This window comes from Dromiciops gliroides, chromosome 4 (genome assembly GCF_019393635.1).
Source record: "Dromiciops gliroides isolate mDroGli1 chromosome 4, mDroGli1.pri, whole genome shotgun sequence".
Taxonomy (NCBI): Eukaryota; Metazoa; Chordata; class Mammalia; order Microbiotheria; family Microbiotheriidae; genus Dromiciops; species Dromiciops gliroides.
This window is the reverse complement of record NC_057864.1, coordinates 100,068,971-100,093,376: the sequence shown is the minus strand read 5'-3', so window position 1 is coordinate 100,093,376 and position 24,406 is coordinate 100,068,971. Positions and strand designations below refer to the sequence as shown.

The 24,406-nt window shown below is 51.9% G+C and overlaps 2 protein-coding genes across 2 annotated transcripts; one reads left to right on the top strand and one right to left on the bottom strand.

Annotated features, from left to right (window-relative positions):
* The first annotated feature begins 685 nt into the window (after positions 1-685).
* Positions 686-13,260, top strand: ARL8A (ADP ribosylation factor like GTPase 8A). The gene is given in 8 exon segments (XM_044002804.1): positions 686-1,133; positions 8,883-8,963; positions 9,638-9,711; positions 10,163-10,256; positions 10,565-10,632; positions 11,639-11,648; positions 11,650-11,705; positions 12,130-13,260. Coding segments are annotated over 8 exon segments (561 nt in total). The 5' UTR covers positions 686-1,010; the 3' UTR covers positions 12,185-13,260.
* A 4,329-nt stretch (positions 13,261-17,589) lies between these two features.
* Positions 17,590-23,806, bottom strand: GPR37L1 (G protein-coupled receptor 37 like 1). Its single transcript, XM_043963917.1, has 2 exons — positions 23,036-23,806; positions 17,590-19,093 (listed from the first exon to the last, which is right to left on the bottom strand). The coding sequence occupies exons 1-2, from the start codon at positions 23,660-23,662 to the stop codon at positions 18,281-18,283; spliced, it is 1,440 nt and encodes a 479-aa protein (XP_043819852.1). The 5' UTR covers positions 23,663-23,806; the 3' UTR covers positions 17,590-18,280.
* Between the last annotated feature and the right edge of the window lie 600 nt (positions 23,807-24,406).

Genomic DNA, 24,406 nt, shown 5'->3' with positions numbered 1-24,406 from the left:
CCCCCAAGATCCATTCCCCCTAGCTGCCCACCCTCACCTCCAGTTTAGGTATTCTGTTTTTTTCCCTTTTCCCATCCTCTTTCCCCCTCCTCCTTTATCCAGGGCTCAGACAAGGCTGGGGGTGGAGTAGGGTAGAGTCTGTGTGAGGAGGGGAGGAAAAAGGAGAGCAAGAGAAAGAGGAAGAAGTGGAGCGATGGGCGGAAAGGAGAGCAGCAGCAACTGGAGGAGAGGGGGAGGAAGGATGGGAGGAGTGGAAAGGGGAGGAGGAGCAGAGGAAAGAAATGAGCAGCAGTGGGGAAGAGGAGGACAAATAGGAGGAAAGGAGAGCATCAGTAGGAGGAAGAGAGGAAGGGAAGGAGAGATGGGAAGAAAGGAGAGCAGCAGGGAGGACAGGAAAGGAAGAGGAGGGATGGGAGGAGGGATGGGATGGAAAGAGAGCAGCAGGAGGAGGAGGGAGGGGAAGAGCAGAGGAGTGGGGGGGGGAGGAGAGCAGCAGCAGGAGGAGGACTGGGGAGGGGAGGAGCAGCGGGGAGGGGAGGAGCAGCGGAGAGAAGAGCCGCGCGGCGCTGCCCGCGGAGGGGGCGGGCTCTGAAGCCACACCCATCGGCGGGCGGGGAGTGGGGAGCGGGGAGCGGGGAGAGGGGAGGGAGCTGCTGGGGCTGCTGCTGCCGCGGCTGCTCGGAGGGCCGGGCGGGCGGGCGGACAAGCGAGGTGCGGGCGCAGGCAGCTCCGGGCCGCGCGGGCGGGCGGACAGACAGACGGCCGGAGCGGCGGGAGGGCGGGGCTGCTCGGCGGTGCCCGCTGCACGGACACAGGCGGGCGGACGAAGTGAGCGGCCGGGCGGCCTCCGCGGACTGCCGGCCAGGCGGGCCAGAGCGGCTGCACCCGCACCGAGCCGCCTCGTCCCCCGCGGCGGGCGGGCCGGCCAGGCGGCGGGCGGGCGGCCCGGCTCGGGCCCCGAGCGGAGCGCGGCGCAGGGGCGGGCGGGGCCCGCGGCCGGAGCCGCCACCATGATCGCTTTGTTCAACAAGCTGCTGGACTGGTTCAAGGCCCTGTTCTGGAAGGAGGAGATGGAGCTCACGCTCGTGGGGCTGCAGTACTCGGGCAAGACCACCTTCGTCAATGTGATCGCGGTACGCGGCGGGGGGCCCTCCCGGCTCGGGGGGCGCTGTCAGGGGCGGGGGGCATGACTCGGCGAAAGCCGCCGGGTCCTCTCCCCGGGAGGGCGTGGGGAGGGGGAATCGAGACTCTTAGGGAGCCCCACGGTGGGGGGGGAAGGCGACCCCTCCCAGCCGGAAGAGGAAGAACGGCCCTGAGTGGGGGAAGGGGAGATGTTATCCTCGTGGGGCTCCAGCCTCCGACCCCGCGTGACTAGTTGGGGGAGGGGTCCCCGGGAGGAGCGCTGGGGGTGGGGGGGACGGGACAACAAGGGTCCCAGGACGAGATGCATTCTCAGAGAGGGTCCTGCCGCCGCCGGCGGCAGCTGCAGCATCCTAGACCTGGGCTCGGGCCAAGGCCGGGAGAGGGGCGTGGAAAGGGTTAATCCTTGTCCCCAAAGGGGAAGATGAGCTCGCTGGGTGTGTGAGCTGAGGCTGCAGTAATGGCTGCGGCCTGCACGGCCTGCATCCCTCAGCAGAAGCTGCGCCCCGAGCCGAGCCGAGCCGAGCTGGGGGGGAGGGGGGGAGGGCGGGAAGTGAAGCCAAGGGGGAAGGCCGGGCCCGGCAGGGAGCCCAGCTCATGGGGGCCCCACTGACACCCCTCCCCACACTTGGCCCCATCCCCGAGGCCGAGGCTCCCCAGGATTCGGGGCTGACCAGGGCCTGGATGGGGATACTTATCCCATGGGTGGTCCCGTGGGCGCCAGGGGACTTCCCCCTGACCGGCCAGTCAAGCTTCCCTATCTAGTCAATGTCAGGGCTTAGAAGAAGTGTCAGCACTTCAGGCTCTGTTATCCTGGATCCTCTGAGACAGATGTCATCACATCAGGCCTGGGGTGGGCGGGGATTGGGAAGAAGAGCAGGCTGGCCTCCAGAGAGTCACATGAGTTTACCCTTCTGTTCCCAGATGCTCTAGAAATAACCTCTGCCCCTTCCCCACCCAGTTCTGCGGACGCTTGGACTGGCCGCAGCTTTCCTTGTCTTGCAGGTCAGGATTATTCCCTTTGGCACCCAAACTACCCAGGTCTTTGCCTTCAGGCACCCTGGGCTCACATTCCCCTCCCTAGATCTATAATCAGGGACCTCAAGGTTAGAGCCCGAGGTCATTCAGGGACCTTTGGCTATCTTAGGCTGGGGGACAGGAGCCCTAAGTTCCCCCAAGAAGTCTTCTCTCTCTCCCCCCGTGATTTGGGGGGAGTCAGATATACAGAGGAGTTAATAACTGGTTTTAGGGGTGGGAATCAGAGAGGCCAGTTCCTACTGTGAATGGACCAAATGGTTTGAGATTGCTGGTGAATATGGCCTAGTTTTTGTTTTTGCTTGTCAGCAGTGAGGGACAAATCTTAAGTGTGCATAAGATTTTTTTTTGTTAGCAATAATAAAGTGTTCACAAATACCACAAAATGAAAGCTATATGATAACATTGTGTAGTGGAAAGAGAATTGCATTAGAAGCCAGAGAAATAGATCCTGGTTTCTATTGTGCTAGTTAGCCAAATGACCTTGGGCAAGTATCTGGGCCCCTGTTCCTTATCTTTGAAATGAAGGACTTGAGAGAAAAAATTAGGAACTTGGACAAAATGATTTCAAGGTCTTTTCCATTTCTCATTGTCTATCATCTGAATTCTGTAGTTTGGGCTGGGTAGGTATGATGGTAGAATGCTGTGACTGTTTGCTTTTTTGCCCCAGGACCAGAGAGAAATCCCTCAAGTATGAGCCTGAGAGAAGCTGATGCTGTTCTGCTCCTAGCCTAGGGAACAGCATGGGACAGGGGGGACAATCTGCCTTGGCGTTGCCTACAATCCCTTGTGTAGGGCTCCTGATGGAATATTAATGAGGCCATGTTCCTGGAAAGGAATCAGTAGATGTGGAAATCTATCTACTGCCCAGCTGTGCCCTAGTGGGCATTACCATGCCCACCCCCCTCTGAGCCACAATCCCTGTAACAATAAGCAGAAGAGCTGCCGACAAACTTATCTACTGTTATGCTGTCCCTGTGACCCTGGAAAAGTATCTGTTAGAAGGTGTTCCTCTGTCCTAGGCTGACACCATCCCCACTGATGGGAGAACTCAAGAATCCTGAATCACAGCCTGGTACCCCTAACAAAGAGGCTTCTGGGAGGCCAGTGAAGTGCTTCTCTGCTGGGCTGCTCTGCTCTGCTCACTTTGATTCAGTTCAAACAGTACAGACCCCAGGAGGAAATGGCAGATTAATGTGACCATCTTGGAAGAGAAGCCCTAAAAAAGCACCACCAACCTTGTAACCCAGGCCACCCTGACTCTTCCCGTGCTTTGTGACCTCATGGCTTTCTCTCTCTCCAAGTCATTTTTGCCTACTGTGTGAGCCCTCAAGGACTTGGAGGACTTGAATTGGGAATGAGATGAGGATTTACCAGATAGTGGGTGATGTTCAAAGTAAGCCCTCACCCCCGTCATGGCAGCAAAATGAGGAATCGATGAGACAAGCAAGAAACTGAGTCAGGGACTATGGGGATGGCAGTAAGCATTTATTAAATACCTACTATGTGCTAGGCACTGTGCTAAGTGCTTTTACAAATATTTCAGATCCTCACAACAATCCTGTGAGGCAGGTCAAGTGATCCCCTTTTACAGTCAGGAAAGCTGAGGCAAGCAGAGGGTTAGTTTTTTTAAGTGACTGGCCAGGGGTAACATAGCTTTGGAAATATCTGAGGCTAGATTTGAACTCAGGTCTTCCCGACTTCAAACTAAGAGCTTTATCTACTGTAACACCTAGCTGCCTTAGGACTTAGCTCCCATCTCTATTAACTGAACAGGAAGGGGTGAAATTAGGGGTGCTTGTTTCCTGCAGGTTTCCCCAGAATTCTCACTTTCCCCAACTTCCCTATTCTCAATTCTTGTTCACTTTATCTGGAAGCTGGGGACGAGCTTTTCCTTTCAGGGTCTATCTCCTCAATTCGTAGGAGACAGGAACTCTTCTTCTTTCACAGAGGAGGAACTGAAACTGAGGCTCCCCAAAACATTACAAGTAGGAGGTACCATATCGATCAAGTAGCCCAGCCCCTACATGTTTGGTATGAGAAATTGAAACCCAGAGAGGGAAGCACTTTGGCCAGAGCCATCCCACCAGCGATGGACCAGCGTCACAGCATCACAGTCGGGGCTTTCTCCTAGTGTGTAGGCAAGCTCTTTGTAAAAACCTCCTAAAGGTCAGCTGCAGTGACTTTCTTTCCTTTAGCCAGTACCTAACTGATTTGGCCATATTGACATAGCACTTGAAGGTTTGCCAAGCCTTTGCATATTCTTTCTTAACCACCCTAGGAGGAAGGGGTTATTATTCCCGCTTTACAGAATGAGGAAACTGAGGCCAGGAAAGGTTAAATGACTTACCTAGGGTCACACATCGAGACAGGATTTGAACTCTGGTCTTCTTGACTTGTGACCAGACCTAGCTGCCCCTAGATTGGACTTTGATGCAAAGGCTCTTTTTACTCACTGTGTGACCTCAGGCAAGTCACTACATCTTTTCTGGTCATCAGTTTTCTTATCTGTAAAACAAGGGAGTCACACTAGGGGACTTCTGATGGTCCAGCTCCAAGTTGATGGGCTGAGGATCACCCTTTTTTCTCAGCCCCCATCTGGGAAGTTTTCTGCCCTGGAGGATGGTACCAAGGCTGGACCTTCTGGGTTAGAGGAGGCCACCAGGGCCAAACTTGACCTCAGGATCTGAGTTTGCATCCTGGTTCTTAGTGACCTTGGGCAAAGAACTGGCCTGCCTTGATGACCTCTGAGGGTTCTGTCTTTATCATTGTGCTCCCCAGCTACCTTGGTCATCAATCCTAGCTTTTATAAGGAAGCAGAAGCCCCTGGTTTAGCTTTTAGGAGACCCAAGGGACTTGGGAAGGGTTAGGGGGGCAGAGCCAGACCCCTGTCAGGAAAGGAAAATAGCAATAGTCAAACCCTCTGGGAGTTTTCCTTCCTTCTCAGCTTTAGCACTCAGCCTTTCCTTTGAAGTGCCTCTATCTCACACCTGCCCCCCAGCCATTGAGGGATCCGCCTTTTTATTTGCTTAGTCTTGTTGTCCAGTTTGGACACCCTATCCTTTGGCTTACCAAGGGAGCAAGCTGGGTTTTATTAAAAAAAAATAAAATAAAAAACACTCTATTTGGGTTTGGGAGAAAGGAAGTCAAATAAACAGACTGTTTAGAACCCACAGACCTCCTGTCTTGAAAGGCGGTGTAATCTAGAGCTCAACTCCAGGCCTGATACTTTGTAACTTTAGCTAAGTCATTGCTCAGCCTCAGGTTCTTCCTCTGTAAAATGGATCATTGTAGTGGGGGCAGCCGGGTGGCACAGTGGACTCCTCTTACTGAATCCAAATTCAGCCTCAGACACTTCCTAGCTGGGTGACCCTGGGCAAGTCACATCACCCTGCTGGCCTCCATTTCCTCATCTGTAAAATGGGCCACAGAAGGAAATGGCAAACCACTCCAGCATCTCTGCCAAGAAAACCCCAAATGGGGTCACAAAGAGTCAGACAGGACTGAAATGACTCAACAACAGATAACTGTAGTCAAATATCTCACAGAGTTGTGAATAAAGTGCCTCGTACTCTGAAAGCAATTTGTCATGATCCTACAGTACTCCAGCTGAGGATTAGAGGCTACTGCTAGTCGGGGAGTGAAATCTGGTGGAGATGGAAAAAAATCCTACATTTGAAGTCCCTAACTGTGGTCTAGGTTTGAATCCCTGATGCACCATATTACATGTGACCTTGGGAAATCACTTAACATATCCGGGTCTTATTTGGGCAGCAAATAGAGCATGAGCCTGGAGTTAGGACATTTTGAGTTCAAATGGAGCCTTAGAACTTCCTAGCTGGGTGAGACTCTGGGGCAGTTGCTTTCTGCCTCAGTTTCTTCCCTTGTAAAATAGGAAATGTAATGGTACCTGCCTCCCAGGGTTGTTGTTACTTAAGCACTTCAGATCTTAGCAGTTTAGATGATTTCTTCATGGAGGCATTGGACCAAATCTTAGAGGTGCCTTCCAGCTCTAAATTTGGGACCATCACAGCAGTGTGGTGATGTACCCTAACAGACTTACTTGGTAGGAAAGAGGAAGAGAGATGTGTCATGCCTTGGTGAGTCTAGCTCCTATCTTGGCCTGCACCCACAGGAGAGCCCCTGCCACCATCTTGCCTCTGAAGCAGACCCCCACTGTTTTGGTCTCTGCCACCACCATGTTGTATTGGGCCAACCATTCTAGCCCCAAGAGGGGCTGCAGCACCCTGCATGCTCCCCACAAGAGTCAGAGAAGAAGCATTTCTTCACACTTAAGCGAGTGTTGTAGGTGCCACATACAGGTGGAAAGGGGGGGATAGAAGAGGACAGATCACTTGAAAGACTGTGTGGCATAGTGGAAAGGGCCCTGAGCCTCAAGTCAGAGACCTGGGTTCAAGTCCTGCTCTGTCAGTTGCTTCTTCTGTGTGGTATTAGACAAGTGGACACCTCTCTGAATCTGGACTGGATAATTTCTCAGGTCCTTTCCAGCTCATATCTATGATTCTTTGAAAGTGAATGGATACCTGGTGATAGGGAGGGTTCTGTGCTGATGGCTTATCCCAGTTCTTGACTTCCTTGCTTGGAGTGAGGTGCAACCGTGTCCCGTACCCTGAGACCGGAAAAAGAATCTAGGAGGGGATGTTACAATGAGGGAACCTGAACCCCTTGGGCCTCCATGGCCGTCTGGTCCAACCCACGCTAAGAAGAAATTTACACCATGACACCCAACAAGTGGCCATCCAGCTCTGCATTAAAGGCCTCAGCATTAACTGGGTGATGGCGGCATCGCTGCCTTTCCAGCTCTGGTGAGCCCAACCTCCTGAGGATGCTACTGCTGTGGCAGGATAAGTAGTTCTGTCCCATGTGTGAAGTGGGAAGTCTTTCCCACTTCACTTAGTCCTGCCTGTTCGGAGACTTGTGGTCATCTCGAAATCAGAGGAGCACAGATCTAGAGGTGTAAGGACCAGTAGAGACCAGCTAGACCAAGCCCTTCATTTAGCAGAAGAGGAAACTGAGGCTCATTTGTCCAAGGCTATTGAACCTAAAGGACCAGAGAATCACGTTGGGAGGTAGAAGGGACTTCAGAGGGTTTCTAATCCAATGCCCTCACTTTATGGATGAAGCAGACCCAGAGCAGGGCAATGACCAGGTCATAGAAGTAATAAGTAGGATTGAGATTTGAGTCTAGCTACTGTCTCCAAACCCAGGGCGGTTAGGTGGTGCAGTGGATAGAGCACTAGATCTGGAGTCAGGAAGACCTGAGTTCAAATGCAGCCTCAAACACTGGGTGACCCTGGGCAAGTCATTTCACCCTGTTTGCCTCATCTGTAAAATGAGCTGGAGAAGGAAATAGCAAAACACTCCAGTATCTCTGCCAACAAAATCCCAAATGGAATCACAGAGTCAGACACAACTGAAAATGACTAAACAACAAAAGCAGTGTGGAGATTTTGGAGCTATCCAGAGGAAAGAAATAGAAATGAGGAAGCAGTTTACAAATAGGTGACAGCTCCCATTTATCTAAATTAGGGAATGTTAGATGTGGCAAAGGTCAGAGAGAGATTTGGAAATGAAGGTGATATAAAAACAAGATCCATCCATAAAATAAAGGGGGGAATTTGGCTTGCTTTTGGAACATACTAAGATCTGAGGGTGGCACAATTACTTTCCCAGAGTTCCTTTGGCTCAGGCTAGTGTGGAAAGTGGTCCATATTCCATGATGGTGAAGCAATGCAATCCAGATCTCTTCTAGGAGAACAGGGAGAAGCTGCCCTGGAACTCAGCATTCACCTTGGACAGACATTCTATACTCATGTGGGCAATCCAGAGCCAGCTGGACTTTCTCTGGAAATAGAACCAGAGAGGTTTGCCTAAGTCCTCCATTTGTTTAATGCCTAGACTGTCTCCAGCCCCACAGAGGGCCAAAGGGAGAGAAGGGTTTCTATTTCATTTTATGAATTACACTCAAAGACAGTAGACCATAGGATAAGGATGGGCCTGAGTCTGGAGCCTCAGGAAGTTAAAGTGTGAGTTCAGACACTCACTTAGCCGTATGGACCTAAGGCAAGTCCCTAACTCTGAGTCTATTTCCTTATTTGTAGAGCGGGAATGATAACTCTTGTACAACTGGGTAGTTGTGAGGAAAGTGCTTTGCAAAAAAGTGCAACTAAGGACAGATAAAACAGAAAAAGAATGGGAGACAGATTCTACTCATGGATATGGATATTTTGAAAATAAGATCTTAGAAAAGAAACTGTAGAAATACCAAAAAAAAGTATTTACTGTGACCAAGGAGGGAAAATCCGTTAAGGAAAAAACAAACAAAAAACATTAGAAAAGCAATTGGCGTAATTAACCACAGACATAAACCTTAAAGCAGTCCACAAATGGGAATTATTGGAATGTGGGAAGACCTTCCTGACTGTCCAAGGTGAGAAACATGGAGGTTGCTGCTTGCTGAGGATTGTATTCTCTCTTTCCTTGGGGAGATGTAAATAGGGCCAAGCGCCTGGGTTGGTCTAGGCACAGCCAAGTTCCAATGACTGAGAACAAGCCAGATAGTCTCTGGACCTGCCTTCAAGCTTGAGAAGTCTAGAATCCATCCGGATTTTGTGGGGCCTGCAGGGGCCCTGATTTCTTTGCACTTTGTCAGTGGGGGGTCCCTTTAATTCCAACTCTTCTTCCAGTCAGGACAGTTCAATGAAGACATGATCCCCACCGTAGGCTTCAACATGCGCAAAATCACCAAAGGGAACGTGACCATCAAGGTGAGAGGGGGCAAGCCAGAGCCTGAACTCAAGGACAGAGGCCATGAGGAGATGAGAGGAGCTGGGGGCCAGTGGGAGGAGAAATGTTCTCCAGTGAGAAGTCCTGGAGCTTGCAGGCAGAGGGCAGAGGAGGAAGTGGGAGAAAGAGTGCCCATCTTGTCCAGGCACTGACCCAATGGAACACACGGCCAGTAAGAAGACATCAGGAGGGTCAGCTAGGTGGCGCCCTGGAGTCAGGAGACCTGAGTTCAAAATCCAGCCTCAGACACTTGCCAACTTACTAGCAGTGTGGACCCCCAATTAACCCCCATTGCATCGCCACCAAAAAAAAAAGACATTAGGCTATACACCTGCTTAGATACACTTCCAGTGTTGTGTGGTCTCTTCCATTAAAATTTGAGCTCAAAAAAACCCAAACAAACAAAAAATTGAGAGTTCCTTGGAAACAGGGAACATCCACTTTTGTGTTTGTGTCCCAGTTCTTTGCATACCCTAAGTTAAAATGCTTTCCGGTCATTTATGGCACTAAAAATATATAGAGAGGCGTGGAGGCCCTGTGGGAAGGAGCACAAGGGAGACCTTGTAGGTGCGAGTAGTGGGTGGCATAGGGAGAGGAGCAGATCCAGCATGGCTAGAGCCCTTCCGGCCCTGAGCCCCTGTTCTCTGACCCCTAGCTCTGGGACATCGGAGGCCAGCCCCGTTTCCGGAGCATGTGGGAGCGATACTGTCGTGGAGTGAGCGCCATCGTGTAAGTGTCAGGGCCCAAGGTCCTCCCTGGCTCCCCACTGCACCCTGTCCTCTGCCAGGTTCTCTGGGCTGTTCCCTCACCAGGGCCTCGTGGTGTCCACCAGACAAGGATGAGACTAGGGCCGATGTCTTGGCCTTTAGGTGGGACCTAGACAAATGCGGAGTGTCTAGGCTGTGGGTGGGGTGCGGCTGAGCTGCAGGGACCCACCCTCTCCTCTGCCTTGCCCTCCCCAGTACTGCCCCATATTGGCCTGAGGGCGCAGGGCCCCGACCTGAGTTCTTCCTCATCATAGGAGTTGGTGGGGGAAGGAGGTTGCTGGACTCTAAGGGTCCTCAGGTTTTGGATTCCCTTGATTTAGGGGTCTTGCCTTTTTTCATTTTGAGCCTCTCCATGTTTCAGCTGAGACTTGGTATTAAACCACCATTGCCCCCCCCCCCTCCAATATTCACAGGTATATGGTGGACGCTGCTGACCAGGAGAAGATTGAGGCCTCCAAAAATGAACTACACAATCTACTGGACAAGCCCCAGCTTCAGGGAATCCCGGTCAGTGAGCCAAGGCTGGTGTAGGAAGATGGGGAGGCAGGAACAGGGAGAAGGGGGAGAGAGGGGATGGCCCTGAGGATGAAGAATTTGGGAGACACCAGGATAAGTGATGGGGATGGGAGGCTGGGCCAGAAAGGCTGAGGTGGGGTTAGGGGGAGAGGCTTGAGACTGTATATTATGAGTGGGAAGGGCAGGGCAAAGGCTCTATCTCAGAAGCCTTCTCAATATGGGGTCTTCTAGGTCCCTTCACCTTGGTAAATAGTAACCTAGAACCCTCAATCCCCTTCCCTACCTTCTCTGCCCAATAGGTCCTAGTTCTGGGAAACAAGCGAGACCTCCCTGGTGCTCTGGATGAGAAGGAGCTGATTGAAAAAATGTGAGTGTGGATTGATAGTGTAAGGTCTCTTGTTCGAGCAGGAAGGGACCAGAGAGGCCAGCCAGTTCAATCCCACCCATTTTACAGATGAGGAATCCAGCTGAGAGAAGCCAGGAAGTTTGAAACTGATCCTGGTGGTCAGCTGGAAGATGTTGGCCCTCTCCCAACCCCGGATTTTTTGTTTTCTTTCCTCAAATATTCTTTGTTTTTGTTTTTGTTTTTTGCAGGGCAATGAGGGTTAAGTGACTTGCGCAAGGTCACGCAGATAGTAAGTGTCAAGTATCTGAGGCTAGATTTGAACTCAGGTCTCCCTGAATCCAGGGTGGGTGCTTTATCCACTGCGCCACCTAGCTGCCCTCCCTCAAATATTCTTAAGCGCTGGCTAGCTTCATATTGATGGAAGAGGATTTCTACATTAAAAGCCACAATATTTTGGGACTTCCCTGTTACTTCAGATGTAAAAAGTTTCCCCCTTAAAATCCACAAATATTTCTTCAGAAAAACCCCACACTTAATTTCTGAAATTCATTTAAGTGGCACATTGGAAGAGCCTTTGGACATTGCTTACCAGTTTACAAATGAGGCCCAGGAGTGACAAGTGAATGGCCTGAGGTCACCCAGCCAGCTAGGGACAGAGCGAGGTCTAGAACCTGAGCCTGTTGCTCTCCAGGCCTATGCTTTTCCCAGCACTCATCTCCTAGAATCCCTTCCCAAAAACGCCCCCCTGGTTTTCTCAGGCAACCAGCCCAGAAGCATCACTTTGTGCTCCAGTGCCCTGAGGAATAGAGACCTATTCCCTGACTCAGCCACAGGGTGGCACCCAGTGCTGCTTTTCTAAAGGCCTCACCATTGCCCTTCCCCTCCACCGCCCACCCCCCCACCCCCATTGCTGGAGAAGACCCAGCCCCTGCTCCCTGGCCCCTTCCCTTCTATCTCCTGGCCGTGCTGGGTGAACCTTGCCCCCCCCACCCCAGTCTGAGAAAAACCTCTTATTTCCCACCCCTAGGAATTTGTCCTGCTATCCAGGACCGAGAGATCTGCTGCTATTCTATCTCTGCCAAAGAAAAGGATAAACATCGGTGTGTAGATTTGGGGCTGAGGGGAGTGCAGGAGGGGGGAATCAGGGAGGGTTCTGGGGTTACACATTCTGGACGCCAAGTAGTAAAGGAAACTCTTTTTTAGGGACTCTGTACCGCAGACCTGCCCAGCCTCATCCCCAACATAGTGGGTCTCAAATTTTCTGTGCTCCACCAGACTTTCATGTCCCCTGTCACTTCTAAAAGTCCATCTCATTCTCCTTCCTGGCATCCCAGTTGCTTTTAGTCACTGGGAGGTCAGAAGGTTAAAGCATCTGACCTTTAGCACCAGTCATTCAGCGCCTAGCAGCTCTGGTCTAGGAGTCCCTCCAAGTTATCCTGGTCCTTCCCTAGAGTTTGGGTCCTGTCCCCCTTAGTCCCCTCCAGTCATCGTCTCTAACCTGATCAGTCTTGTTCCTCCCACAGACATCACCCTACAGTGGCTTATCCAACATTCAAAGTCACGGAGAAGCTGAGACAGCGGTCCACACCTCCCCCCTGGACCAGGGACCGCCATCATCCAAACCCGAAGCCGCGTTCCCTGCAGGTCCCTACTGTCCCCCTTCCTCCTGTCCCCTCCTCAGTGTGTGCGGCTGGGGGGACTCTCCGGGGACCCAGAGTCCTGTTCTGCTGAGGTCTGAACTCCTGTTTTTATTGTAAAGAATACTGGTCCCGCCTGGACCCGCTAACTTCTCACCCTCTCCTCTGCCCTACGTGCCCTTTTCCCCTGCTCCCTGCGTCCATCTCCCTGACTTTGCACCTCCACTCCATCCCTGCTCTGCCCTTCCCAACACTGTTCAGTTACTGTCCTGTGTGTACAGTATATATATGTATATATATTTTAATTTTTTAATTTAAGCAATGACTAAAATCAACCACATGGTGATGCCAGGGCCAGCAGGGGCTTGGGACAGGGCACAAGTCTTTTGGGAGGAAGAAAAGCTCTAGGGGAGGGGGAGCAGGGAAGAGGCTGATGTCCTGGGGCTGGACCCTGGCCCTGGCACTGGTGGCCATCCTGCGCCCCTCTGCTCCCAACCTTGTGGGACCCCCACCACCCCCAACTCCTTCCCTCTGGGCATGGAGGGGCTGCCAGGCACAGACTGGGTGCCAGAGACGATCTATCCGGCATAGGGGGCAAGATGCCAGCATTCTCATCCAGGCCTCCTCCCCCCATCCCCTCTCCTGCCTGGCCCTGGCTCTTTAGCCCCAGAAGGGGCAGCTTGGCCAGCGGGCTCCCACCCCCACCCCCGTGACCTGCGCTCCTGCCTCCCACCCCTACTCCTACCCAGGGCCTCCCCAGCTCTCGCCCGCCTCCCTTTCTGTTTCTTATTTGCAGACTTGCACAAGGAGAGAGCTCAGCATGGGGGATTTCGTTCTTCGGGGTTTGTTTTGTTTTTATTTAATGAATTGTAAAGTGGCATCTATCTTCCCTTTTTTTACAACACTTTCTGGCTCATATTGGATTCCTTCTGTTGAAAATGACTCTTGTAACTGTACAATTTTTTTTTTTGCTCCTAATAATAACGAGAAATAAATTAACGATTTTGTGTTGGGGGGGTTTTGCTGCCAGTTATTTTTTGCTAGTGAGATGTAGGAATGAGGCTGACCCTGGGCCTTACAGGTGGATGGGGATACTGCATAGACAAACCCAGACCCAAGCACCGTGGCCCCCCACAAAACTTTCAGTGCTTGGTGTGCCCCGGGATTCTTCTTCTGGCAAGGTCTAGGGGAAAGAGCACTGTCTTTGAGCCAAGGACCGCAGCTCAGATCCCAGCTCTCATCACCTAACACCTGAGTCACCTCAGGCAATTTGCTACCCCTCTCTGAGGCTCAGTCTCCCATCTGTGAGATGGAGAGATTGGACTGGATGATGGCAAAGGGCCCTGCTAGCCCTCGATCGATGACCCCACTGGGTGATGTGACAGTGACCCCTCCAATTCTCCCTCCATTGGTGTTCCCCGGCTTAGTGCTCCCAGACCCTGCTGCCTAGAAGACAGATGTTTTATGAGAGCAGTTCATGGCCCATCCTCATTGTGCTCCTAGCAATGTTTACCTGGTTGCCCTCTTCCAGCCCTGAGCCAAACCCCACCTCCTCTCGCATCCAGGAGACTACAGGAGGCCGGCTTGGGCTCTCCTCCAGCTGCTTTACACAGCTGACTCAATTATTACCCGCTGGCCTCCCTCTAATGGCAACCCCAGGAGGTCTTCCTAGGGGTCTTCCCACAGCTCCCCTGCCTTTCTTGCTCTTCCCCAGGCCCACTCCCACACCTGCTCCATGCTCACCCTTCCTTCTGATGTTATTTATAAGAATGGAGCCATCTTGACCTATTTTTGCCTAGTTAGTCCCCATGACCTTCCTTTTCCCTGTGCACCTTGAAAAATAGATGGGGGAAGGAGTTTGCAAAAGCCAACTTTTCTTTGGGAGATGGTTGGAATACACTTAGTCCCTCCACCTCCCACACCTGCTTGAGAAGGAAGGAAGATGGAGACAGCTAATGGCACAGTGGATAGAGTGCTGGGCTTAAATCAAGAAAAACTTTAAACCTATTTGAGTTTAAGTTCGGCCTCAGAGGGCAGCTAGGTGGTGCAGTAGATAAAGCACTGGCCTTGGATTCAGGAGGCCCAAGTTCAAATCCAACCTCAGACATGTGACACTGGCTGGCTGGCCCTGGGCAAGTCACTTAACCCTCATTGCCTCATCCCCCTCCCCCCAAAAAAAATTCAGTCTCACACTGGCTGCTTGACTCTGGGCCAGTCACTTTATCTCTGCCTCAGTTTCCTCAACAGTAAAATGAAGATAATATCCTCCAACCCCCCCCATAGTTGTGGGGATCAGATGCAGTATATGTAAATCCCTTAGCACAGTTCTTGGCACATATGAGGTGTTAATAAATAAATACACATTTTCTATCTGATCTAAATGTATCAGCTGGGTTATCCTCTCCCCTGCACCCATCCATACCCATGCCTAGGACCCCTCTACTACAGTTTCCACTCCCTACCCAACACAAGACTTAGAGCTATGAGAGACCTCGGAGGTCATCCAGTACAATAGCCTTCTTTTACAGACAAGAAAACTGAGGCCCAGGAAGTCCCAATGACTTGTCCAAAGTCAAACTAGTGGTAACTAAGAACATGGAGAAAAATAAATAAGGAACAGGGAGCCCCAACCAATTCAGTGTTAACTAGAAAACTGCCTGAAAACAGACCGGCAGTGTATACAGCTGTGTATGCAAATAGCATGCAAATATGCCTGTGGGCCTTCAGAATTATGTCAAGCCCTTGGGCAGGATGGAGGAAACCCTGGTGGAGCCAAAGCCTCTAAAGTGGCCTCAGAGCGAGGAGAGGGGTGGGCGAGCTGAGTCCAGCCCAGGGCTTTGCCCCCTCTGCCTGACACAGCCGCTCAAACCCACTGCACATAAAAGGCTGGGAGGCCAGGACCTTGCCAGCCCTGTTCTTCCCAAGCCTGTTCCCAAGTGTCCCCGCCTCGTGTCTCCCCCTCACCCCCTCCCCACCTCTTACAACTGCTGGGGCCTACCCCTCCTCCTCTCCCCGCCACCACCACCAAACCCTGGACCTCGAAGCAAACCGGATCCCAAAGCAACAAGCTACACATTGTTTGCCCAGCTGGCCTGAGCCAAGAAGGACAGCAGCTCTTTTCCCAAGCCCCTGGCTGGCTAATCCTGCAGGCTCCTCACGTAGGCAGAGCTTGGGGGCAGCGGAGGCAGCACCTCTCACCCCCTTCTGCTCTGAACTGGGCAGAGAATAGGGCGCTGCCCTTCCTGGCCTTCCCCAATTCCCAGCTCTCTTCCCTGAGCTCTACGTCCCCTCATTTCGTCAGTTTCCCCCACCCTGCTTCCCAAACCAAGCCAGTTCCTGTTACAGATGAGGTCAGTCCCCTGGTGAGATCTGAGAAAGGATGGGGGGGAGCCTCCGGGGGCACTGAGAAGGGAGACAGCTCCCATAGCTTCAGGAAAGAATCTCTGCTCTGGCCAGTCCTCCCCACCAGCCTGACCACCTCCTGCTACCACCCCCTCATCCCAGCTTAAATTTCTCTAAACAAAGCTGGGGGCTTCAGTCACCGTGGCAACAGGTCTACAAGAGAGTGGTGGGTGTCATTCCCCAGCACAAAGGGCGGGCACATGGCAGGGCTGTCACCTAGCAACTGCCTCCCTCTCTTGGCGGCGTCACCCGGTCCCGGGGGTGGCTGCCAGGGAAAGAAAACAAGGCGGCTAAGATTCCTAGGAGGAGTGGGGGTGGGAGGCCTAGGCATGGGATATGACAGGGAAGGGGAGGTTAGAGAGCCATGGTTTACTAGAGACCTTCTATCCTGACCTCCCAACTCCATTGGAGGCCATAAAACATTTTGTGTGTGATTTCTCTCTAGGGATGGGCTGTGAGCTTCAGAAAAAAGGCTCAGAGAACTGGGCAATTGGTAAGGGGAGCAGGGGTAGTTCTGAGAAAGGCTGGTCAGTGTAGGCCTCGAGTGACCATCTTTATTCCTCCCCTGCCCCAGTCTTCTGGAAAATGAACCAGGGGCAGCTAGATGATGCAGTGAATAGAGCACCGGCCCTGGATTCAGGAGGACCTGAGTTCAAATCCGGCCTCAGACACTTAACACTTACTAGCTATGTGACCCTGGGCAAGTCACTTAACCCCAATTGCCTCACTAAAAAAAAAAAAAATGAACCAAAGGCCAAGGGTAGATTTGGTGTACAGTCTAAATTAGAGGGTAAAAGAGGAGAGGGTCCCTTGCATCACAGACCCAGACCTGGAAAGGATCTGAAGAGCCATCTAGTCTAACACTCTCATTTTACATATGGAGACACTGAAGCCCAGATCAAAAACGAAGTGATTCACCCAAGGTCACACAGGTTCTAAGTGACAGGTTCTCCACCTCCATAAGCTGGGCTCTCCTTCCACTGTACCACTCTGAGAAAGTTACTGCAAAGGGGATTAGCATAGACAGTTGAGGTGTAAGACCAAGACCACAGGCCTAACTAGCTTCAGCAGTTAGCTCTTCTGGGGTCTCATCCCCATCAGAGGCAATAGCTGGCCTGGGTGTGAGGTAGGGGAAGGAAGGGCAGTCAGCTAAGCCCGCTGTAGGCAAACATCCCATTCTGAGAAACCAAATAAAAGTAGCTCGGGGAGCCAGAAGGGCCAAGATAGAGACACGGGGTGGGAAGGGCCAGAGCTTCAAAAGACACAGCTGGATTTGCTTTACCCGGCTGGGGGGGAGGGGAGAGGGAGGAGGTTGTAAGAGCTTGGTAAGAGATGGTTTGGGCCTCTTAGCATCTCTGCTCTCCAAGAGAGAGACAGAGACAGACAAAGAGGCAGAGAAAGGGGGCAGCTAGGTGGCGCAGAGGATAAAGCACCAGCCCTGGATTCAGGAGTACCTGAGTTCGAATCCGGCCTCAGACATTTCACACTTACTGGCTGTGTGACCCTGGGCAAGTCACTTAACCCCCATTGCCCCACCAAAAAAAAAAAAAAGAGGCAGAGAAAGAGACAGAAAGAGACAGAGATAAAGAGACAGAGACAAAGGCAGAGAGAGAGATAAAGAGACAGTGAGAGAAAGAGAGAGATAAAGAGACAGAGAAACAGAGACAGATAAAGAGACACAGAGAGAGATAGAGACAGACAAACAGACAGAGACAGAGAAAGAGAGGGAGAGCCAGCCTCTGGACCTTAGTCTCTTCCCAAAAAGAAAGCAACAACACCAACCTTGAGGTCAGTGGAGTTCAGAATGGTAAACAGGCACCAGAGGTGTTCCTGAGCAGAACACAGCAGATCCCATCTAGCCCAGGGTGAAGGAGGTCGAGCAAGAACGCCTGGCTGTGGCCAGAGCATGGTGACATGGAAATGACAGCCGGGGCAGGGGGTAGTTCTAGCTAATTTATTGTTTTCTTAGGTAGGTTCTTCTACAGGTCTGAATTTGGCAGGGGGATTGGGAACAGATTGTGCCCAGGGTCCCCCTAGGAAGAGAAGAGACAAGAAGGGAAGAGAGGGGAAAGAGTCATGGGGGGGAGGGCATCCAGAGCTTGGAAATCCCGGGCCAGGCAGGGCGCAGCTCAGAAGAGCTGGCATCACCCGGCCGCTGCCAAGCTGGGCTGGCCCAAATGGATCCTCCTTTTTCTCTGCATGTAGGGGACACAGGGTATGTGGATGTATGTGTTCTGGCTAAAAGCAGAGAAGGGGTAGAGAAGGATCCTGAAGGGAGGCCTGGGGAAGGCTGGTTTGCAAAATCGGGATGGGTCCAGCAGGCAGGGCTTGGGCTTGGGCTTGGGCTTCGGCTGGCTGAAGCTAGGAGGCTATGAGTGGGGCTAAGGGAATCAGGGCAGGTCTACCCACCAATCAAAATGCAAAGCTGAATGCCCTCCTCCTCCTCCCTGGGGCAGTATGGGGGTGGGGGGGACTGGCCAGGAGGGCCATTGCTGGGGAAGGGGTCTTGGACGCCCCCAAGCCTCTATGGAATGAAGTCCATCTTCAGGTGGTGTGATGGGAAGAAAAGCTGAATGCAGCCCGGGTCTGGAGTGTCCCACCTCCCGCTGCCCCCCAACTGCAGCCAGGACTCAGCAGGGAGTGCCCAGTGCCAGGAGAGGGGGAGACTCCCTGGGCTTGTGGAAGTAGATGGAGGAGGACATCTCCGTCTTGAGCTTGCTGTCCGAGCCGTCGGCAGAGGTGGCCTCATCTGCCCCACACTCATCGCAGCAGCAGCAGCAGCAGTCCAGGAAGGCCTGGCCCAAGGGCTTACAGAGACACAGGAGGAGAACAGGGGTGACTGAGCCTTTGAAGAAGATGGAGAACTGGTTGATGAGGCTGAGGAGATCCAGGGTTTGCCGGGACAGCTCCGTGGACAGATAAGCCACCACAATGTTGCAGACGTTTTCTGGTAGGGTGCACAGGCCGTATACCACAGTCAGGCCCACGACGGTGCTATTCAGCTGTTTCTCACACTGCCCGTGTTTGCCTGCCCGGCACTCAGGTTTCTTCCCTGGCGTGCTCCGGATCCGCCTGGTCACCAGCTGGCAGGTGATGGTGAAGAGGATGGGCAGGCAGAAGTAACAGCCGAAATACCACCACATCCGGGCGTTCTGGTACGTCATCACGAGGGAGTAGAGGGACTCGGGTAGGCCAGGAGAGGGCTTCATGATGCACGAATCCACCATGGTGCCTGTTGTCAGCGAGGGCTCCTGTGCCAGCTGCCACAGCAGGACCTCAGGCACGGCTAATATCATGGAACCCACCCAGATGACTGCCAGTTTGGCCACGATTGACTGGCACTGCTCGATGGGCCGGGCCTTGGGCAGGGGGCTGGTAGCTGCATGGAAGCGGTCGATGCCCAGGGCACAGAGGCTGAAGGTTGTGACTCCCAGGGAGGATACCTAAAGACAGATACAGGGAAAGAACAGAGTCAGGACCAGGGGTAGCAGTGGAGCAGGGAGTGAGACACTGTTTTGGCCAAAACCAGACATGGATGCAACAGCGCCCAGGAGAGGAGACTCTTGGCTCCTTCTCTGGGGAAAGGGTATAAAGAACCAAGAAATGCAAGCAGAAATGTATGCCTCTTCACACTCCCTTCCTCCTTCTCCCCTCCCCTTTACAAGCAAGGACACTATTGACCTCTACCCTCACCCAAGACATAATATTTTTTGTATCAACGATGATGATTCTAGATTTATTATGACGTTGTGGCCCAACTGGGAGAAATGGGTGGATGTAGCAAAGAGGCAAACAGAGGATTGATGACAGCTACTCAAAGGGGCTGCCTTGAGAGGTGGCGAGTTCCCCTTTGCTGGGGGTTTCAAGCCAAGGCTGAATGATGACTGCTCGGCAGGGGTATAGTAGAGGGCATTTTTTGTACACAGGTGGCACTCGGTGACCTCAGCACAAAACCCCAGGAGACATGGCCTAGCCAAAGGCACTCTATAATGTCATTATTACAAAGAAATCTGATGTAATCAAACAGACACCTATAAACTACTCTTCAACTCAGAAATTCTACAATTCTGTATAGACTGTACATGGTACAGTGGAAAAGACACTGTCTCTGAAGTCAGAGGACTTGGGTTCCAATCCTAGCGCTGATACTTACCTGTTCTATGACCTTGAGCAGGTCACTTAACCTTGGTGGGTCTCGGTTTCCTCACCTGCAAAATGAGGGCATTGGACCAGATGTTCCTCCCAGGCCTAGCTCTGTGAGCCAGGCAGGATGAAGACTGTACTGTATCTTATTAAAATTTTCTAGTTCTCCTAGGAGCCCACACAGTGCTCTCTACATACAGTAGGCACTCAATAAGTGTTTGTCATTGTGCTATCATGCCCTGCCATGCCCCCTTGCCCCAGCTGTGAGGACAGAGCCATCTGTCTTGAGGCCTCTGGTTGCCAATGGGAACAACATGGTCTGCGAATGGACAAACACTTGTACACAGACCCCCCCTTACCCCAACACCCCTGAAAATGTCAGGATCCGGCCCTGAGGGGAAGCAGACCTCCCCTCCAACCAAGCCTGCTTCTTGTCCCCATCGTGCTATTGAGTGCCCAGGAAAACAGGCCTGTGTGCCAAGAGGAAGAGGCCAGAAGCAGCAGGGGGAGAAAAGGCCCATTGGGACACAGAGCAAGGAGAATAACTGTCCAGAGCTATCAAATAATGTCCGGACACACTCAGGGATTGTGTACAGATCTCCCTCCAGTCCAAATTCCTTGTTCCTCTAGAAGGGGAAACACAATCACCAGCTTATTAGCCCCGGCAATGGACCCCCCCCCCCAGTCAGTGAGCATCCTTTGTGAGCTCTGGCCAGCCCCCTCCTCTGCTCCCTGCCTCAGTTTGGGGCATAAGCTTAACAAGACACAGGCAGGCATCTGGGTTCAAGGAAATAACACATTCTCTCTCTCTCTCTCTCTCTCTCTCTCTCTCTCTCTCTCTCTCTCTCTCTCTCTCTCTCTCTCTCTCTCTCTCTTTCCCTGCCTCCCTCTCTAAATTTCTTTCCCCCCCCTTTCCATCTTTCTGCTAACCCCAATCTAACCCCAATCTACTCTTCCTCATCTATCCCTATTCCAGTCTTGGAAGTGACATCCTAAGAGAACAGATGAAACAGGCCTAGAGAGAACATTTTGTCCATTCCCCAGCCTCTCTCTACACAGGACTGCCCTTTACCCAGCCAGGACCTAGGGTTTCCCTGTCAGCCAGCCAATCAAAGGAGCTCTAACTTAGTGAAAGGGGGCAGGGGGATAGAGAAAAACAAACAGACAAACCTAGGCATAGCCTAAAAATAAATTAGGCTTCCAGCAAGTGAGTAACTTCACTAAAATAGAAGGATCACCCTACCTCTGGGTTTGTGTTTCAGACTTCTAATTCTCCCAGACACTGATCTGTCACAATAAGAAGGACTGGCAAAGGCTTTCAGGCCCACTATTCAGTGGTCTAGTGGGCCCGAACATGATTTGATTCTGTCCAAACACAGACCTGCCAGAGTTTTCTGATTCATTTTTCTATCCCCTGAGATTCACTGGCCCACACACAGCATTCAGCATCACCTCTCTGGAGGAAAACCATCAGTAGGAGAGCCAAAGTCACTACAGGACCTGGGTCCTCAGTACCTGCCTGGAATTCAAAGGAACTGCTTGGCGTAGATGTCAGCTTGTTTGAACATGTCAGGTTTCTAGAGAATAACGACATCGGAGAGTGACTTTGGCCTCACCGTGCCTCACAAGTGTTTACTGGGGTCTTTATGTGATGTTTTGATTCAGTCATTTCCGCATCTGAAATCTTCCAGAAGGAGGTTATAATTTAAAATCATTGGATGTTAGAGTTAAAAGGAACATTCATTGGGGCGGCTAGGTGGCGCAGTGGATAAAGCACCGGTCCTGGGTTCAGGAGTTCCTGAGTTCAAATCCGGCCTCAGACACTTGACACTTACTAGCTGTGTGACCTTGGGCAAGTCACTTAACCCCCATTGCCCTGCCCAAAAAAAAAAAAAAGGAACATTCATTTTATAACTGGGGAAACTGAGTCCCAGGGAAACGAAGTGTCTACCCAGGTCTACGAAGGATGAGATCCCAGGTCTCCTGACTCCCAGGGATCTGTGGGGAATTCCAGCAGAATGTAAGCTCTCAGAGGGCAGGAACTGGGTTTTATTTTTCCCTCTTTTCTATGCCTCCCCACTGTGCCCTGCAAAAATTAATAAATGCTTGTTTAGATATTGCTGGTGACACAGTAGATAGTGCCCTGGGTCTAGAGTCAGGAAGACCTGAGTTCAAATCCAGCCTCAGATACTAACCATGTGACATTAGGCAAGTCACTTAACCTATGTTTACTTCAGTTTCCTCAACTGTAAAAAATGAAGATAATGGCACCTACTTTGCAAGGTTGTTATGAGGATCAAATGAGATGATATTTGTAAAAAGTGCTTAGTATAGTGCCTGGCACATAATAGGCACTATATAATTGGTTATTCCCTTATTTTTCCCCTTGTTGGATTGGAATTGGGCTCTCCTTTGTGTTACGTCAAAGTTGGCTCCAAAGGGAATTGGTTTGGAAAACAGGGAAGGAGGGAGGGAAGGAGAAAGGGAGGGAGGAAGGGCACTGAAGAGGCAGAGAAGATGGAATCACTGAGGGCACAAAGAGGAGGAAGAGACAGAGGAGGCTGATGATCTAGGATGACAAAAGGAGAGAGGAGGTAATTGGGTATTTGCCATACTGTTCAACCCTATGGAATCGAGAAGGGAAGGAGACCATTGAAGTCTGCACCAGAAAAGGGGATAAAGCTGAGGCCCGACCCTCAGCCACTCTAATGCTGATCCTATCAAACGTCTCTTCCCATTGGAAGATAGATGAATGGTTGGCTTCACCATCGCCACCACCACCATTGCATCTCCCAAGGGCACCCATGAGCAGAAAATGGGACTCATATATTTCTGTCTGAGAACAAGAGAACTTGAATATTCCTGGCCCATCACAAAAATAACACATTTATTTAGCACTTTAAGCTTTGCAAAGCACTTCCCTCCCAACAACATTGTAAGAGAGATGGCACAAGTCTTGTTATCTCCATTTTAAAGATGAGGAAAGTGCCCAGGGCCACACATGGCTTGCATGTGTCAGAACTAACATTTTGAGCCCAGGTCTCTGGTGCTCTGTCCACCCTCCCATGCTGCCCCAGGCCTCTACTAGTCTGGCTGTCCACTTCCCTCTCCTTCCCCCAGTCATCCATTGGATTGCCACCCTTCCTCCCCTCCCCCCACAACCCCAGGCCTATCCAGGACAGCTCTGCTCAGGGCAGCAGCTTCTCTGGGGCCACAGCAAGGGCAGGCAGCAGGCACCTCACCTCCATGAAGGGTACAGCCCGGCAAGAGACATCGCCCAGCAGCCTCTGCTTGGTGATCTCATTGAAGATGACAATAGGCAGGCAGAAGAAGAGGACCAGGAAGTCCCAGAGAGCCAGGCTTGCCAGGATGGAATTCCAGGCACTCTTTAGGTAGTAGCTATGCCACACGATGCACATGACTGACAGGTTGCCAACGATGCCCACAGCAAATACCACCAGTGCCAAGAACATGACAGCGTAGGCGCTGTATGAGCTCTCCGTCACCGGGTAGAGGGGATTCTGAATCTGCAGCCTCCGGCCAGGGGTGCCCGTCAGGTTGCCATAGGGTTCCAGTCCGCTTCCTTGGGGAACCCCCTCCTGGTCTGGGTTGGGGCTCGTAGGCGCCAGGGGGTTGGTGGGCTGTAGACCAGCAGGATGGATGGGCCGAGGATATTCAGCCCACTGCTCAGGCACGTACTGCTGTACCCCCTTGGATTCGTCATCCTCCGTTCCCCTCTTGGTCCGTGCCCGCTCTTCCTCTACAGGGGTAAGGGGCTTGCTAGAGTGCAGGGTAACACCTGGGATGCCCTGGAGCCCAGCAGTGGACACAGCAGCCAGGAAGAAGACCAGGAGCCACAGCCAGAGCATGGTGAGAGGTCCCAGAGAAGAGCTGGCCCAGGCAAGGGGAAGAGGGGACCCCCCAGGTCCTGTGCCCCAGAGGAGGACAGGCAGCCGGCCGGCTGGGCTGGCTGCAGCCGAGCATCTGGCATCAGCTCCCAGTTCTCAATGCATTGAAAACCTCTCCCCACCAACCACCCCCTTTTCCTTCCCAGGCCAATGGGCTGGGCCGGGCCCTCTGCTGGACACCACTAGTTCTAACAGCTTAAACAGCCTTGAGGGGAAGAGAGGAAAGGCCGCTAGGCCAGGGGCTGGCCCATCCCAGAGCACCCAAAGACTTGCCTTTGGTCCTCACCAAGATCCCTTTCCTCTGCTTCCCTATTTCCCCTTCTCAGCCATTGCCAACCTAACCAGGTTCTTGTTCAGAGGTCGCCAGCCTTCTCTTCATCCCTGGTCCTCCCCCAACATGTGTTCCTAACATATTGTCCCACGCAAACGCATAGGAATGAAGGCCCTCACACAACAGATCTGCATTGTGTTAGGCACTTGGGGGTGAGGTAGAGAGAAAATGGAAGGTTTAGATAAGTAACATAGAGCCCCTACTCTCATAGAATTTATAATCTGCTAGAGGAAATGATGCATATATAATGATGCAAATATAAATAATCATGTGTTGTTCAGTCATTTCAGTCATTTCCAACTCTTTGTGACTCCATTTTGGTTTGTTTTTGTTTTTGTTTTTAAGCAACAATACAGGAGTGGTTTGCTAATTCC

Bases quoted from the DNA above. Each gene is read 5' to 3' on its own strand.
- GPR37L1 (XM_043963917.1), bottom strand. From the start codon at position 23,662: ATGCTCTGGCTGTGGCTCCTGGTCTTCTTCCTGGCTGCTGTGTCCACT. The intron at 19,094-23,035 runs GTGAGGTGCCTG...ATCTGTCTTTAG, and splicing joins GGGCTGTACCCTTCATGGAG to GTATCCTCCCTGGGAGTCAC.